Source organism: Trachurus trachurus (assembly GCF_905171665.1).
Source record: "Trachurus trachurus genome assembly, chromosome: 15".
Taxonomy (NCBI): Eukaryota; Metazoa; Chordata; class Actinopteri; order Carangiformes; family Carangidae; genus Trachurus; species Trachurus trachurus.
The window spans coordinates 9,599,824-9,614,632 of record NC_139906.1 but is presented as its reverse complement, the minus strand read 5'-3'; the positions used below and the strand labels follow the sequence as shown (position 1 = coordinate 9,614,632).

Sequence of the window (14,809 nt, the reverse complement as noted above, 5' to 3'; positions counted from 1 at the left end):
GTTTATGACAACTATAGGTGGATTAGTTAGACCCTGATTCCATGTGGGTTCATGATGTTTATCTCAGGGTAAACTAAACTCAAAAAGAGTCATTCAAGCCACACCAAATCTCATAATATGCATCATGTCTTTGTGAACAGATTCGACTGAGCTACAACAACACGATGTTGCTTTTAACTCGCCCTCTTAATTGCCTCCATGGCCTGTCCTCCTCTACCACTGCTACTATGTGATTAACTGAAAGTCCGCCTAATCCCAAAATCGACCATAGTGGTGTGGGGCTTGTGTGGAGCAGTTAACACACAGCTGGACTGACTAATTAATTAATGTATAGGCTAATTAGCAAGTTAACGACCCGAGCTAACATGCCAGGTGCAGCCACAACAACAAACAGCTAATTAGTGCTAAAACTTTGACAAAAACAACACTAAAATTTCACTCACCTCAAAATGCAGGGGCGCAGACCTCCTCGCAGCTTTGTCAGTGAGTAATCCATACAAGGCATCTTAAATATCAAAGATACCCCGTCTTTGTTAAATATTCAACATTTGCATTAAAAATACCTGTCTTGATACTACCTGTGGTGGCGGCCATACCGCCAAAACAAACAGGGAGCGCCGATTGGTCCAAATTTACAAGATTGACGTCCGCGTAATGACGTCACGGCTGTGCGTCTTAATACAGCGGACGCGGATTGGTCTGTTTTATGTACCTCTTTATCCTCTTTGTACCCATCTTTGACTTATTTATTGATCTTTTCTTAAACTATATTTTTGTAATGATCTATATACAATGCTTTGACTTTTTGTGTTTTTTGATGTGCTGTTCTGCATCAATGTAGAGGCCTACCTTGTTACCTAACCCTAACCCTAAAAAATAACGCAGATTGGTCTAAAAAAAAAGTCTAGTTTGATGTCAGGTTAATACTTGTACACCAGTCCCTGTGAATTCTTATTGGCTTAATGGCAACTGCTACAAATGGGAAAATTCAATTATTTCATTCAACTATGACAACATCCACTTTCAAAACAGAGTGAATAAAAATAAAACTATCACATAACAGCAGGAATGTACTGAACTAACATTTCATTTGTATTTGTCAAGTGATAAGTGTCCTGATATGATCAGCCCACACCAAGCACAGCCACCATGAGTCTTTCATGGTCTGAAGTGATGTTTTTATTGTGAACTGTAAAACATCACACAATGTGAGACATACTTTTTCAAATCAAAGACACAGAACTTGTTGTAAATCACTAAGTATCTTCAGCTATAATTCAAAACTAAAGGCCCTGTAACTGGAAAAACTAACTATTCTGTATTTTTTTTAATGATATTTCTTTCACATGTCACTACATTATATGAAACCCTGACAGATTATTCACATATGAGACTTCTGTAAGGTTTGGATATTGCACGAAAGGTTTATAAAAGGAAAATGTTGTGCGTCACAGCGGGTTGTCATTTGTCGTTTTTGGCTGATTGTGATTGAAGCTTAAAATAAATGAGCTTCTGAGGGCCAACATGTGAATTTTCTTTGCTCGACATACCTGATATATTTGATATATAACATTATTGTATGAAGATGTAAGGCATATCGCAGGCAAAGAAAACAATGCTGCCCTTGCATTTATAAAACTTGATCCCAAATATATCTCCCTGGAGACCAGCTCCAGAGGTGCTGGCTGAAGAGACAGTTTCACAGTTTAAGACTTATTGTATGTTTTTTCCTCTATCACCATTATTTGGTCAGCTGCCTTTCATCTTACAACAAGTGAAAAGCGTGTCTGCAGTGTTTTTGGTCCTGTGCATCTGCCACTAAAAATAAAATAATACTACATTATTTACATATTCATAACACACAAATGAATCACATTCTTTTGCTTCCTCTGATATGACAGAAAAAAACCAACAAGACAAAAACAGAAAGCACATTAACAATTTTAGAGAACGTCTACTAGAACAGAAGAATCATGATTTTTGATGAGCTTATGTCTTCTTTTTTTTTTTTTACCTGATGTGTAGATAGGCTGTTAGATTTATCATTTGGGAAAATGAAAAAGCCCTTTTGGTTAGAGAAAACAGAATATCCACATGACACGACAAAAACAAACTACTAAACACAATTAGTCATTATAGCATGATGTGAGTCTCAAAGTTACAGCATACAGTAGTGTTTTTTTTGTTTTTGTTTTGTTTTTTCAAAAAAAGCAAAGGTTGTTCGTTTTTCATTCTTCTGGACACTGTTGCTGTTAAACCTTAACTCTACTTCTTACACCTAAAAACATGTCAAAATAGCACCTTTACTACTGTATATTCCTTATAAATCCATGGTTTACATCAGAACTGATGGAAGAACAGCACCATGACGGGTATATCATATGATTCCCTGCTCAGAATGATCATTGGGATTTAACTCTGCAGCTGAGTCAGTCTTGGACCTCCGGCAGCGTCTGATGAATATGGTCGCTACTAGCACCAGGGAGCTCAACATGAAGGAAGCCCCGCTGAGGAAGAAGGTCGCTGTGTAGTTGCCCATCCTGTCTACCAACCAACCTGGAGACAGAGTGACATGAAAAGGTTAAAAAAAACAAAAACAAAAAAAACTGTTTTTTTTACCTGTGCAACAGGTGTGTTCATCGTGGTACCTAATATGTTGTACACGCTCAAGGCTGTGGTTTAGGTGGAGCAGTAAAATCGTCCTCTACTTTGGAAAGTGATACATTTTTCTGTGAGGTTCTGACAATACTCAGTACGCCACTGTTAGACTTTGTTCTTTACATTTACTTCCTTTAACAAGTGTAATGGATGCTTCATATGTGTACTGTACCTTGCATTGAATAAAAAAAAAAAAAAAAAAGAAAAGATTAAAAAAACAAAACAATTTCATTATTATACATTTTCAGAAACTAAAACTAACATTATCAACAAAATTACCTCCTATTGGTGGGCTGACGAGGTAGGGGACGGCGTGCAGGAAGTAGGCCACACCCAGAGCGGAGGTGAGATGTCTGGGTCCCACAACGTCAGAGGCCACCACTGGGATGAGCGCGACATATGCTCCGTCGAAGTACCCGTAGAACACGGAAAACGGGACCAGGAGGGAGAAGGAGTGAAGGGCGGGGATGAACATACAGCAGAGGCCCTCCAGGCCGATCGCCACCATGTAGCAAAACAGACGATACTTCTTCAGACACCTAGGAAGAAAGAAAAATATCAATCAATGTTGGGTTCAACTAAATACCTGTCAGTTGTAGCACACATGCAAAACACACATGCATCCAGCCTTACTTCCTGTCAGTGATCCATCCAAAGGTGATGTTCCCCACAATGCCACTGATTCCAAATATGGACATGAGGAAGGCAGCTTGCGTGTGCTTCACGCCGACGCTGAGGGCGTAAGGAACCAGGTAAACTACTGGAGCGCTGCAGCCGTACGCCAGAAACAGGAAGGACACCGACAGAATCAGGAAGTCTGGAGTCAGAAGGAAACCAAACTCCTCTCTGAACTTCGGGGTAAAACAGCGACCCCCGGTGGATCTTTCTGCCCTCGCTAAAGACTCAGGAGGAGGAAGAGGAGGCTGACTTTTATCTAAGTGACAGGTATCTGATAGTTTGGCTTTGATGTCTTCTCTCTTGTCGACTGATTTATTGTTCAAGTTCATACTTTCCACCAGCTTCATGTTCTCCATCATGTTGCCGTTAGATAATTTTGAATCTGAACATTTGCCTTCCCCTAGCATTTTCTCCGTTAGCTTGTTGCTGAATAAAATGCAGTCAGCTAACTTCCTGTCTCCCGGCTTCGAAAGCAGGGCTATGTTCCCCTGACCTAGTCTGTTGTCGTCGAGCCCGATGTTTTTGAGCGCTCCGTTGGCGATGAGTAGCCCTTGAATATCCTTTAAGTTGTTTGTTTCCAGCTGCTTTGGCTCCACTTGACTGCAATCAGCTGGCGCTTGTTCAGAGTCCAGCGCTGTTGTCACGCAGCCCTCCTCCTGGGTTTTCATGTTGTTCTCCCAAATCCTTTAGATTGAGGAGAACAAGAGAGAGGAAATGACATTGGAATAGGTCAACAAATTACAAGTAGTAGTTCAAGATTTTGGGAAATACCCTTGCTATGCTATGCTAGATCACAAAATTAAATTATCTCAATAGTTACATCTCTTACGTATATCTTTAGGAGGTCACGTGCAGTGACTTCCTGAATCTCTCACTGATCCAGAAAAGATATATCATATAACTTAATGATCATAATTAAGTTATAGTGTATTTTTAGCTCTAAAGAAAGAGGCTAGCTGTTTCCCTCTGTTTTGACTTATGAGTCTTCGTGTTAAGCTAAGCTAACTGTCTCCAAGTTCATATTGATCAGTCAAATATAAGTTGTGGTATTAATCTTCCTCTAGGCAGTTGAATCAAGTCAACTGGACTTAGTTTTTGTCTCTGAAGACGTTTTGCCCCTTATCCAAGTGGCTTCATCCGTTCGTGTAGACTAGACTGGGGATAGGGGGATAAGGGGGCGAAACATCTCAAAGACAAAAACTAAGTCCAGTTGACTTGATTCAATTGCCCAGTGGTGCCTTTGACCTAAACAAATGAGAATTTGCACAGATATTTATGTTCCTATTTCACGCTGTGCAAGAAAGACTTTTTCCTGGGCCTGAAAAAGAAGGAGCTGAGGACTCACCTTTGACCTCCTCTTGGCTGCAGCGGCCTCATCAGAGCACCACACACACACAGGTTGGAAACGAATCCTCCGAGTATGAGCAGAGCTCCTCTCCAGGAGTAATGCTCGATAAGCATCTGGACTGCAGGAGCGAGGACGAAGGTCCCAATGCCACTACCTGAAGATGAGGTGAAATTGGATTTGATGGGACGAAATGAGACAAGAGGAGTAGGAAAAAAAAGAAGGGAAGGAAAGAACTAACACGCAGACTAGAGAGAGATTAAAGAATAAGGCCAGAGGAAAAGAGAACATGGATAGAGGAGGAGTAGAAGAGAGGAGATGGGAAAATAAGGAATAAATGACAAGAAAAGAAAGCAACAGGTAAGTAAAAGGTGTCAATACCAGACATGGCGATGCCATAGGCCAGAGCTTTCCTCTCATTGAAGTACTGCCCAACCATCGCTATGGACGGTGTGTAGCTGAGAGCAAAGCCGAGACCTGCAGAGGATGGACAAAACGGTTGGAGTTTGGCAAATCTGCCAAATGTTGCCAGTTGTTCTTGGTTTTCAGAAGGAGCGTGACAACTTGATACATTCAGCTACTGTAAACCTGCATCGAAAATTACATTTACTTGACAGATGATTTCCACAGGAACATGAGCTGAACTTTAAAAAACATCTCTCTCAAACAGAAATGAGACAGCATTTCTACATGAACACAAGTGGAAGCTGTAGCAGTATACTGATTATCACTACTTCTCATTACATATCAGTGCTGTCAATCTTCTGTCTGAGGATGTTTCTACACATGCACAAACAAAAGTGCAATGCCTCGTTATGAACTGACAAATTGAGGAACTGATGAATAATAACACGAATAACACAACAACATTTAACGAGTAACAACTTGTTGGAATGCAGCACGATCAACTTGTTGTGTTATGTCATCCCCACCCAGCTATTTATAACTTCTATTACGCTAATGTAGAAAAACACAAGAGTCAGACCACTGCATTCACAGAGCTGTAACATGATATGTTTTCAGAGTCCTGTGAGGATGTTTAAAAATGTGAGACAACACAAAAAAGTTCAATAGTTCAAAAGTTCAAAGTGTGAGAGTGTGAGTTGCAGATTGCAGTTTTCAAAAGTAAAACTAAAGAAATAAAACTTCTCTTTGATGACATATTGTTGCATATATTGAACATTTCAAGATATATATTTATAATTATATAGTATAGAAATTAGATTCTGACGCCAGATTAGGGTGCTACTGACTGCACCATGGATTTTTAACTTGTGTCTGAGATAATCTACAAAACGGTAAACCCAATGTCAGTGTATATCAGTCACAGATATGCTACAATCTTTTAAACACCACTGATCTGATGTAACACACACTGGTCAAAGGACCATCTGATTTTTCTATGTCCTTCATCCCTGTGTTGATTTGTGATCGTGCTGTAGAGGGTAGAAATCAAGTGTACAGCCTCGTGGAGTTTATCTAAAGCTTAGACACTGTTTAAAACAAGACGTGTTTGTGTACCTGTGAGGATTCCCAGGGAAACGTAGAGATACTCCAGACTGGTGGCGAAGGAGCTGAGGACCAGACCGGCAGCAGACAGGACACCTCCCGTAATCACTGTCGCTCTGCAGGTGAGACGGCTCCCGAGGAAACCAGCCAGAGGAGCTGAGGGGAAACACAGTTATTGTGGATTACTCACTTCACTGATTGATGGTCTACTGGATTATTTCTTTATACATGAGAATATTTAGGAAAAGTCCATAATTTTTCAACTCCCCTTTTGATGCACCCACACTTCACTTACTGCTCAATTTTAATTCCTTTCAGAGCTGGTATTATAAATACATGTGAAATAGATTTTACAGACAAATCTTTAAAACTATATTTACGGTCGCCACTGCAACTATGACTGTTAACTGTCCATCAAGAAACACTTTTGTCATTTGACTGTATCTTTTAACACAAAAAGTGGCAGAAAATACAGGAAAAAAGTTATGCTCAACTGTAGTATAATGTGAGGTCTGATCAAAATTAAGTCCATCATAAACTCAAAGGGTGTAGTTTCAGTGTAACTTGAATGTAGGTTACACAGAAACTCATATGGTTTTGAGTTTCTGAAGACTTTTAAACTAAAAATTCAGGACAAATAAAACTCAACTTATCTTTTAACAGAAATATTTTAAACTAAAGTTCATTCATGTTTCATAAAAACAATGAAAAAATGTCCTTAAGAAGATTTATAACACACCATGACTTCTAAAAAGTCCCCAAAAAAGAGTTTCTGTTGTACCTTAAATATCTATGTGAGGTCTGTGTGAGAGCGTGTGTGTGTGTGAAAGGACTGGAGTGTGTATTCAAGGAGAGTCCAGGCTGGGAAGCAGAGGGTTAAATATGGGACAGGTCAGTGTGTTTGAAGTGGAGGTAGCAGCGAGGGGCTTATTTCTCTTTGTACAGTGGCTGTCACTCCCATTAGAGGTGACACCAAATCCAGTCAGATGATTTACTGGCTGCTTTTATAAAAAACTGTTGAGAAACCACTGAAACTGCACAAAATAGATAAATGTGATCACCTGCAAAAAAGTGAATAAACTTTGCTTTGGCACATCTGGTCAAACTGCAGCAAATGCTCTGCTTTCAGATAGTGAAAGTGTTGGTTTTTACCACAGAGCATGGTCATGCAGTCGATCAGGCTGTGGATCCAGGCCGTGGTGGAGTAATCCTTCTCAAAGTGCAGCTGGAACTCCACGAAGAACATGGAAACACATCTGGAGACAGAGACAGAGACAGAGGGAGGATGGATTAGTGCACTCGGACATAACAATCTGCAGGCGTGTCACACTGATGTCTATTTTATTTTTCTCGGCAGCAAATTGACTTTTATACGAGCTTATTATCTGATGCTGAAGTGCCGTCGCTGTCTGGAAGCTCGATCCCAGTAAAGTGTATGGGTGTGAGAAGATTGAGGAAATCCTCGAGGGCGATACCTCTATAAAGAAGGTGATAAACTGGTGACACTCGTTTTATGAGACTATGTGGCAGGGCTTCATTTACAACAACTTATCATGTTCAGCAAAGTCACTGCAGCGCGGAGACAGCTCATGTAACACAGGTGAGCTTAGGTCAGGATGAGCAGGTGTCTTCTATCAGATTGGTCAATATTCAAACGACCCTGGTGTGGTTATATCATGTTTTTAAGCCCATGCAGGTGTGATGTAATAATTATTAGATAATCTAAGCCATATAAACTGTGAGTGGAGCGACCTGTCTATCAGTTTATGGCTGTTTTTTCCATCCGCTCTGTCTCGGGGCTCTGTACTCCCTGACCCTTTTTCTTTATGACTCTCAGTGTCCATTATACAACGCCCCCGAGCACTCCTCGTTCTCATGGTATTTGACCAGGCCAGAGCGTGGACATGTGATAGAAAAAGAAAAAAAATCCCACACAAATGTTGCCTTCATAAGATGAAGTTAAAATAGTACATTAATGATTCTTATATGACTTTAACATAGGATCTGTTAAAGAGAGATGTGTGGATCTGTCTATATCATTACATTTAATGGGAACTCTACTCTATTCTCTCTCTTTGTCATATACTCACAGTTATATACACACCCAGTGAATAAATGCCAGGAATGTTAATTCTCCCTCTCAAGCAAGTTAAATGTTAATGGCAGCAAAGGCCGACAACAAAGTGAAACTAGAAGCTGAGTGGTCCAGAGGCCGTGGTGTGATCCGTTCCACGCTTTTACATCTTTTATAATCTTTGATTTTATTCCTTTATTTAATTGAGGATAATGTTAATTATTACAAAATATAGAGTTATGGAGGTTAATAAGATCAGATTAGATTTTAAATGACCGAGAGTGACGCCAGAAACTGCACAGTCATCACACCCTCCCACCACTTTTAACCAATAGGCAATAAAACCACAATTGAACATTTGGACATTGAAAAAGAGTTCGGTCGAAACGTCTGTCCTGCCTGCCTGTCCTACAATAAAAAGTTAAAAGGAGCTGATTGGAGGGTGCTGGTTTTCTCTTCTCTTCTTGTCTGCCTTGGCCGTGCACCTCCACATGAGAGTTTTTTTTCTCCTTTTTTGAGATTCAGGGTGAGTGCTCACTACCTCCGTTCTGAATAAAACCACAATTGCCACAATTAAGGGGTTTCAATATTGTTTCTTCATCGATACAATTAGGAAACTGAACTTATCAGATAGCATTACCACTGCTGGAAACGAGCCCTTGACCTTTGACGGCCCCGAATCTAATCAGATCATCCTTGAGTCCAAGTGAACATAGGGGTAACAAATTGATGAAATAGTCCCTTGAGGAGGTTCCAAGACTATGAGTTTATAAGGACATAAAAGTGTTTCACTAGGTCACCACACCTTTGACCTTTGGCCTCCCAAATCTAATCAGTTCATCCTTGAGTCCTTATAAATGTTTGTGCCAAATTTTAAGAAGTTCTGGTAAAGCGATGGACTCAAGTACAACCTGAAAAAAGGATGCCATCTGAGAGACTTTTCATTAAAAACGTGAAGCTCCACTGAAAACAAACCATGTGGTCATTAAATATGTTGTCACTGATGGTCATAATTGAAAGATTTCATCAAATTTTCTTCCAAAAAAAGTAAATAAATTTCAGTTTCAATTCATTTCCCCCCCAAAATCGGGAGCTCTGGGTTCACTATGAGTTATGGTCCTTGTCTCACCACATCTGAACTGCTACTGCTACTGACTATCTAACAGATGTTGCCAGCACCGTGTCAAGAACATGATCCCTCATCAGCTTCCTGCAAAAACAGGCATTCATGTTTTTTTTTTCTTACACGAAAATAATATTTGAAAGTTCAAGTGAACTTTCGGTGGAAGTCAATGTGGGCTATTATATTGGCTGAGTTGCGGAGACAATGTGCAGCCTGTGCAAAACTTGGAAACATGGAAACATCTCAGCAGGACTTCAAAAGTCTGTGGAAAAAAGACACCGTGGCTGCTGCTGACATGGGTTAGCAGCAGCTTAAAAGTTCGAGCCGAGTGCGGATGGAGTCCTGCCAGGTAATAACATGGAGGTGTTAATGACCCAAAGCTGAGAACATGAAGCCGTGTTAAGAACAGCTACATGTCACAGCTGTGTGCTGCTAATCCAGAGGCTAAAAATCTCTTTGAGCTGAGCTTAAGTCATGTTCTGCAGACTTTGATAAAAGGGTACCAGGACCAAAAAAAAAGTGCTTTAATGTTCTCATGTGGGTCAAGGTGAATTATATGAAATGAAAAGCTCTTATATTTAATATGATCACCTCCATGGCATCTTCTTATTACATGGATGTACTGATATGCTACTGTAAAGAGCAGTGGAGAGTGATTTTTATCAATAGATTGTCCGTATCAATGGACCAGTGCTGTAAAATACACATTATATAACCACAATGGCCTGGATTTGAACCTACCTAAGTCTTGCATGTTTTTATGTATGTACTTTCCCCCACACCTCTGTGATCCGGTCAAAATAATATGATATAAGATATGATATAAGATAAAAGATAATGATAAATGATGATAAAAGAATAGATTAGATTCATTTTAGTTTTCCACCATGAGAGTAAGGATCATCACCTGGTCACCGCCCGGATGCAGATGGTGGCGAGGAAACAGGCGGCGACGATCATCCATCCCCAGCCGCCCTCCGGTGGGACTGCGACCCCGGTCGTCTGTCCTCTGCCTCCTTTGGGCTGGCCCTGCTTGGTGACTGCCATCGCTCAAACCAGAAACTGGGCAGATTGGCATAAATATATCTGCTTCTCTCTGGCACAAGGGGCGGTGGAAGGTTACAACTCCACTACTCAATGTTGTCCTTTTGTTTCTGAGCGGACAGCACGTTTTCATTGGCCGGGCCAGCTCTGTAAAAACCGCAGTCACTTGCAACATAAAGACGCCGGTCCTTATTCCTCCTCGTCTTCCTCAGTCACTGAGAAAACAAAGAAACCACAGAAATGTAAAAATGAAAATCAGCACTGAATAGAGGTAAAGGCTACTGTGAATTTTCTGTAGACTATGTAAGATTACATAGCTGATTTTGAGATACAAACCTTAACAACCTAGGCCACAAAACACCCTCCAAATATAAACATGTAATGTTATTTGACTGTTTACAGTGACTAATATGCTACTGCTGCCTGTAGGTTAAAGGCATGTATTAGCATGTTTAATCTACAAACGCGCACAAACTTGCACAACATGTTCACAAATACCTGCTATTGCGGTCACACGTGATATTACCTTTTTTTAGTGTTTATTATCATATTTTGAGTGCTGGCAAAAACAGACTTACACGCTTCGAGGCTGATGTGAGGTGTCAACGTTTTTCTTAATATAAATAAAGACTGACAAGTAGGGTTAGCATTTAGGCAACTCAAAACCAGTGGTCAAAGTGGTTAAAGACTGTGATTTTGGTTTAAAAAAAGAGGCAAAGAGGCAAGTAAACTCCTTTTACATTGATGAGACATTGAAATATAACACTTTTAGTTTGTTTTCGTACAACAAAGAAGTGGTTATTAGTATGAGCTGTAACAAGATAGCCGAGTTGACAGGCAGGAGCACCGCCCACAGAAATTCATCTGGATTAACTCGGGTTGAGTTTGGCTAATTAAATTGAAACTTCATCAACAGAAAAAGCAGAGGAAGAAGAAAACATCACTTTGGCGCCAAGATCCCAACAAACACAAAGAAAAATTCAGCCATTTTTTCCCGTTAACTAGAAACTAGAAACTAGAAACACTGACACGTATTCAGATTTATCCTGCTTAGTTTGGCTTCACTTCTGCTGTAAGAGAAGAAGAAAGGAGGTAATTCACTGCAGGCAAGAGTGTGGGGGCTCATATCTACACTTCTGTTTTTCTTCATCTGTGTCTGTGGCTCAGACGGTGGAGAGCAACACGTGAGCCTAAGAAGAACATCAGGCTAAAAACATTGTCAAAAATGCTGTTAGAGGACTCAGACAAGAAAAAGCGTTCCATTAAGATTAGTGTGGGTGTGTTTTGAATCCTTGCTCTGCAAAGAAAAACGACCGACCGGCATCAACAATGGTTAGCCAAGCCGGTAATCACACACAGACTGGTTTGACACCCTTCCACCCCACCTACTTATTTCCATTAAAGAAAACAGACGAAATGTCTCTTTTCACTGTTCTCACTTGAACTTTGACGCCAACAACAATTAAATCTCACAACATAACACAAAAAAGCTCCATCTGTAGGCCTACTCCTCACACATCTTTCACAAAGTCAACACATCTGCCCTCCCTCTGCTGCTTCATACAATAGCACCAATGTATCATCATTGGCTTTTAGTGGTTTGGTTAAATCTGGAAGGTCAGAGCCGCATTTTGGAGAAAGATAGCCAAATATTTATTTATTTCCTGCACGTGCGTTTCCACAGTTGTATGGGAAGCCTTTATTTTATTTTATTTTTTTTATACGTTGTTGGCAGACTGGTTCAGGAATCTGGTTTTGCTGCATGTTTTTCCTTCTTCTTTGTGCTCCTCATCTTGCAGAACAGCAGCCATGTGTTAATCCCTTAGTTAACAGTAACACGACCTCTACCACTGTGTCTGGAAAAACTGCAAAACATATGTGGTGTGGTCATGTGGTCAAACACCAGCGTGGAGGTCAGAGTTAAGGGTCAGCTAAATTTCCCCTTGACCTGCTGGGAGCTCAGTGTGTCTGTGTTTGAATATTTCAGTGGTTGAAAGAGCAGACTCTGGTTACCTTCACTCTCTGACGCTAAACTCCACCCGCTTCATTCACTGTTTTATTCGTGTACTAGTTGACACGTGCAAGCAAGGTTTAGAGGAACCAGGACAAACAAGATTCACATGGCTGTGTTGATACCAGGGTTGGGAAATACCAAAAAAAAAAGAAGAAGAAAAAAAGAGGCCTCACGATTTAAGGCATAAAAAGGAAAATAAAGAGATGTTTGTACTGTTTGTCCACCTGTCCAAAGGTTTCTGTGCAGCCACTTTTGCTTTGTCATCTGCTGCACTGAAAGGTTATCTAGGCCATCCTTCAGGTTGTAAAGTTTGAGTGTGTGTGTGTTGATTGACAGACTGCGGACATCACCAACAGAAAATCCCTCCAGCTGCAACGTTTACTAGCTCCAAGCCATGCACACAGCCCCAATTTACCCAAGCAGCTCAGCAGAAAAAAAACAGTAAAAGGATTGAGTGAAGTTAGTAAAACTGCAGTGTAACTTTGAATTTTGGCAAATGGGAAACCTCATATGTCATATAAGGTGAAACTCTAGCCCCACTATAGACTTAGCCTGCAGCTTGACAATAGTGCAGGTGCTGACAAACACTGCACTGAGCTGTAATTAAACTCACTGCAAACATATAATATTACTTCCTTGTTCATGCTTAATTAAAGAGTGAATTTTTACTTCACCTCAAATTAGTTCTTATTGTGTATTAACAAGAACCAACTAGTTGCTACCAGGTTGTTGATCCATCTGAATTCCCCTCACTTTGCCCTTTATTGCTTCAGGCAATTAAAGTACAATAAGCACCAATGGGAACTTATTAGCAATAATACCCTGCATATGTAGGCTATTAATTTAAAATCCAGATGTAACTGAAATTGCATTTGTGATTTAAAAATGTAAGAAAAATGATCCATCCTTTGCAACAGGCGTCTTATATTTTCATAATGAGTTTCCTGATGCAACACAGATTTGCACGTGCTTTTGTGATTGAAAAAGAAAAACAGCACGGGCCATGCCAAGAGCGTGATACTGCGGAGTGTTTGTGTCTTGTTTTTGTTTTCGAGTAAAGATCTCTTCTCTTCTTTTTGTGCAAAGACAGAAAGGAGAAAGAAGGGAGGACAGAAAACAACACGATCGGCGACAAACAAGATAGAAAAGACACACAAAAATGAAGCGAAAGTTAAAAGAAGTGTTGACTTACATCCACCTCCTGCCGGGCTCTGCTGCTGCTGCTGCTGCTGTTTCTCGGTCTCTGGTCACCGACTCATGGCTCATGTGTGTTCGCGAGAAGAAACACAAACGGGCGACTTAACAAATAAGAAATTTAAACAAAGAAACGTCGCCAGCTGGCTGCTGCTCCTGCAAAACAAACTGGAGGTGTTGTGTGCGAATCAGCTGTGCCTGCAAACCAGTAGAGCATATGAGGGGAGGGAGGGAGCGAGGAGGGATGAGGGGGAGGAGGAGGTGGAGATGTCCCTAAAATACTTCCACCCAGACGTCAAAGTAACCGCTTACCAGTGTTTTTTTGTCACTTTATTGTGTTTTTTTATTGCTGCAACCATGGACTTACCCTGCGCAGCCTGGTACAAGAGTGAAAGTGAATAAAACATAATCAGTTTTAATTGTTTTATGTCCTATGGTAAAGATAACTCATCACTCATAGTCCTATAGGCTACACTACAGTATTCCCGAATAAAATCCATGACCTGATATTGCATCTTAAAAGTTTGATATTAATGTTTTATGCGGTGTAATAATGGGAGCATTATGCTGACTAAGGCAGTAACACCATTTAAATGGGTCACTCAACTGAAACAAGGACACAAAGATATTTAAATGAATATAGCTAAGTGTTAACTAAGTTAGACTTTTGCCAAAATCTAATTCGAAAAACAAATATTTTATTGGTCTTTACACTAAGTAAACAAACCTAGCTATGATGCGTTCGTGACAACTCGGGAACTCGGTCTTTTCCGACTTCCTACTTGAAAAAGTTAAATTTTTTATTGTGCCCTTTTACAATTTTTTAACGCCTTGCGTAAAGCACTTGTTGTGAAAGTTTGTCCCGGTTTGTCCCGCGGTCCACCATGTTTTTTTTTGGCGTGGTACGTCTCGACCGCTTTGAAGTCTAAAATCGGACTATTCAATTGGACAATTCCGAGTTCCGAGTTTTCTCGAACGCAGCATAGTTAAAGAAAACATGTGTGAAGCTAACAAAGCTAGCTGCCTAACTAAAGCTAAAAGGCTACTTCACTGAAGCTAACAAAAATAAAACCATTATCTGTGTAGCACTTGTCAAATCAATATTACAAAATGCTTTAAAATAGAAGTAGCAGCAGTTACATCCATAAAACAGTAGTGTGACAGAGTTAG

At 40.3% G+C, this 14,809-nt stretch overlaps 1 protein-coding gene across 1 annotated transcript; it reads right to left on the bottom strand.

The window, feature by feature from the left end:
- Positions 1-1,167: 1,167 nt before the first annotated feature.
- LOC310998131 (monocarboxylate transporter 12-B-like) lies at positions 1,168-13,821 on the bottom strand. The gene is made up of 9 exons (XM_083988058.1): positions 13,638-13,821; positions 10,295-10,646; positions 7,343-7,446; positions 6,203-6,346; positions 5,063-5,158; positions 4,682-4,838; positions 3,292-4,020; positions 2,938-3,197; positions 1,168-2,556 (listed from the first exon to the last, which is right to left on the bottom strand). The coding sequence occupies exons 2-9, from the start codon at positions 10,432-10,434 to the stop codon at positions 2,378-2,380; spliced, it is 1,809 nt and encodes a 602-aa protein (XP_083844184.1). The 5' UTR covers positions 10,435-10,646; positions 13,638-13,821; the 3' UTR covers positions 1,168-2,377.
- Between the last annotated feature and the right edge of the window lie 988 nt (positions 13,822-14,809).

What these genes read in the sequence shown, in the direction of transcription:
- LOC310998131 (XM_083988058.1), bottom strand. Translation starts at nt 10,434, where the DNA reads ATGGCAGTCACCAAGCAGGGCCAGCCCAAAGGAGGCAGAGGACAGACG. An exon ending in TGCATCCGGGCGGTGACCAG is followed by an intron (nt 7,447 to 10,294) that starts GTGATGATCCTT and finishes CTCTGTCTCCAG; the next exon opens with ATGTGTTTCCATGTTCTTCG. An exon ending in CAGCCAAGAGGAGGTCAAAG is followed by an intron (nt 4,021 to 4,681) that starts GTGAGTCCTCAG and finishes CTCAATCTAAAG; the next exon opens with GATTTGGGAGAACAACATGA.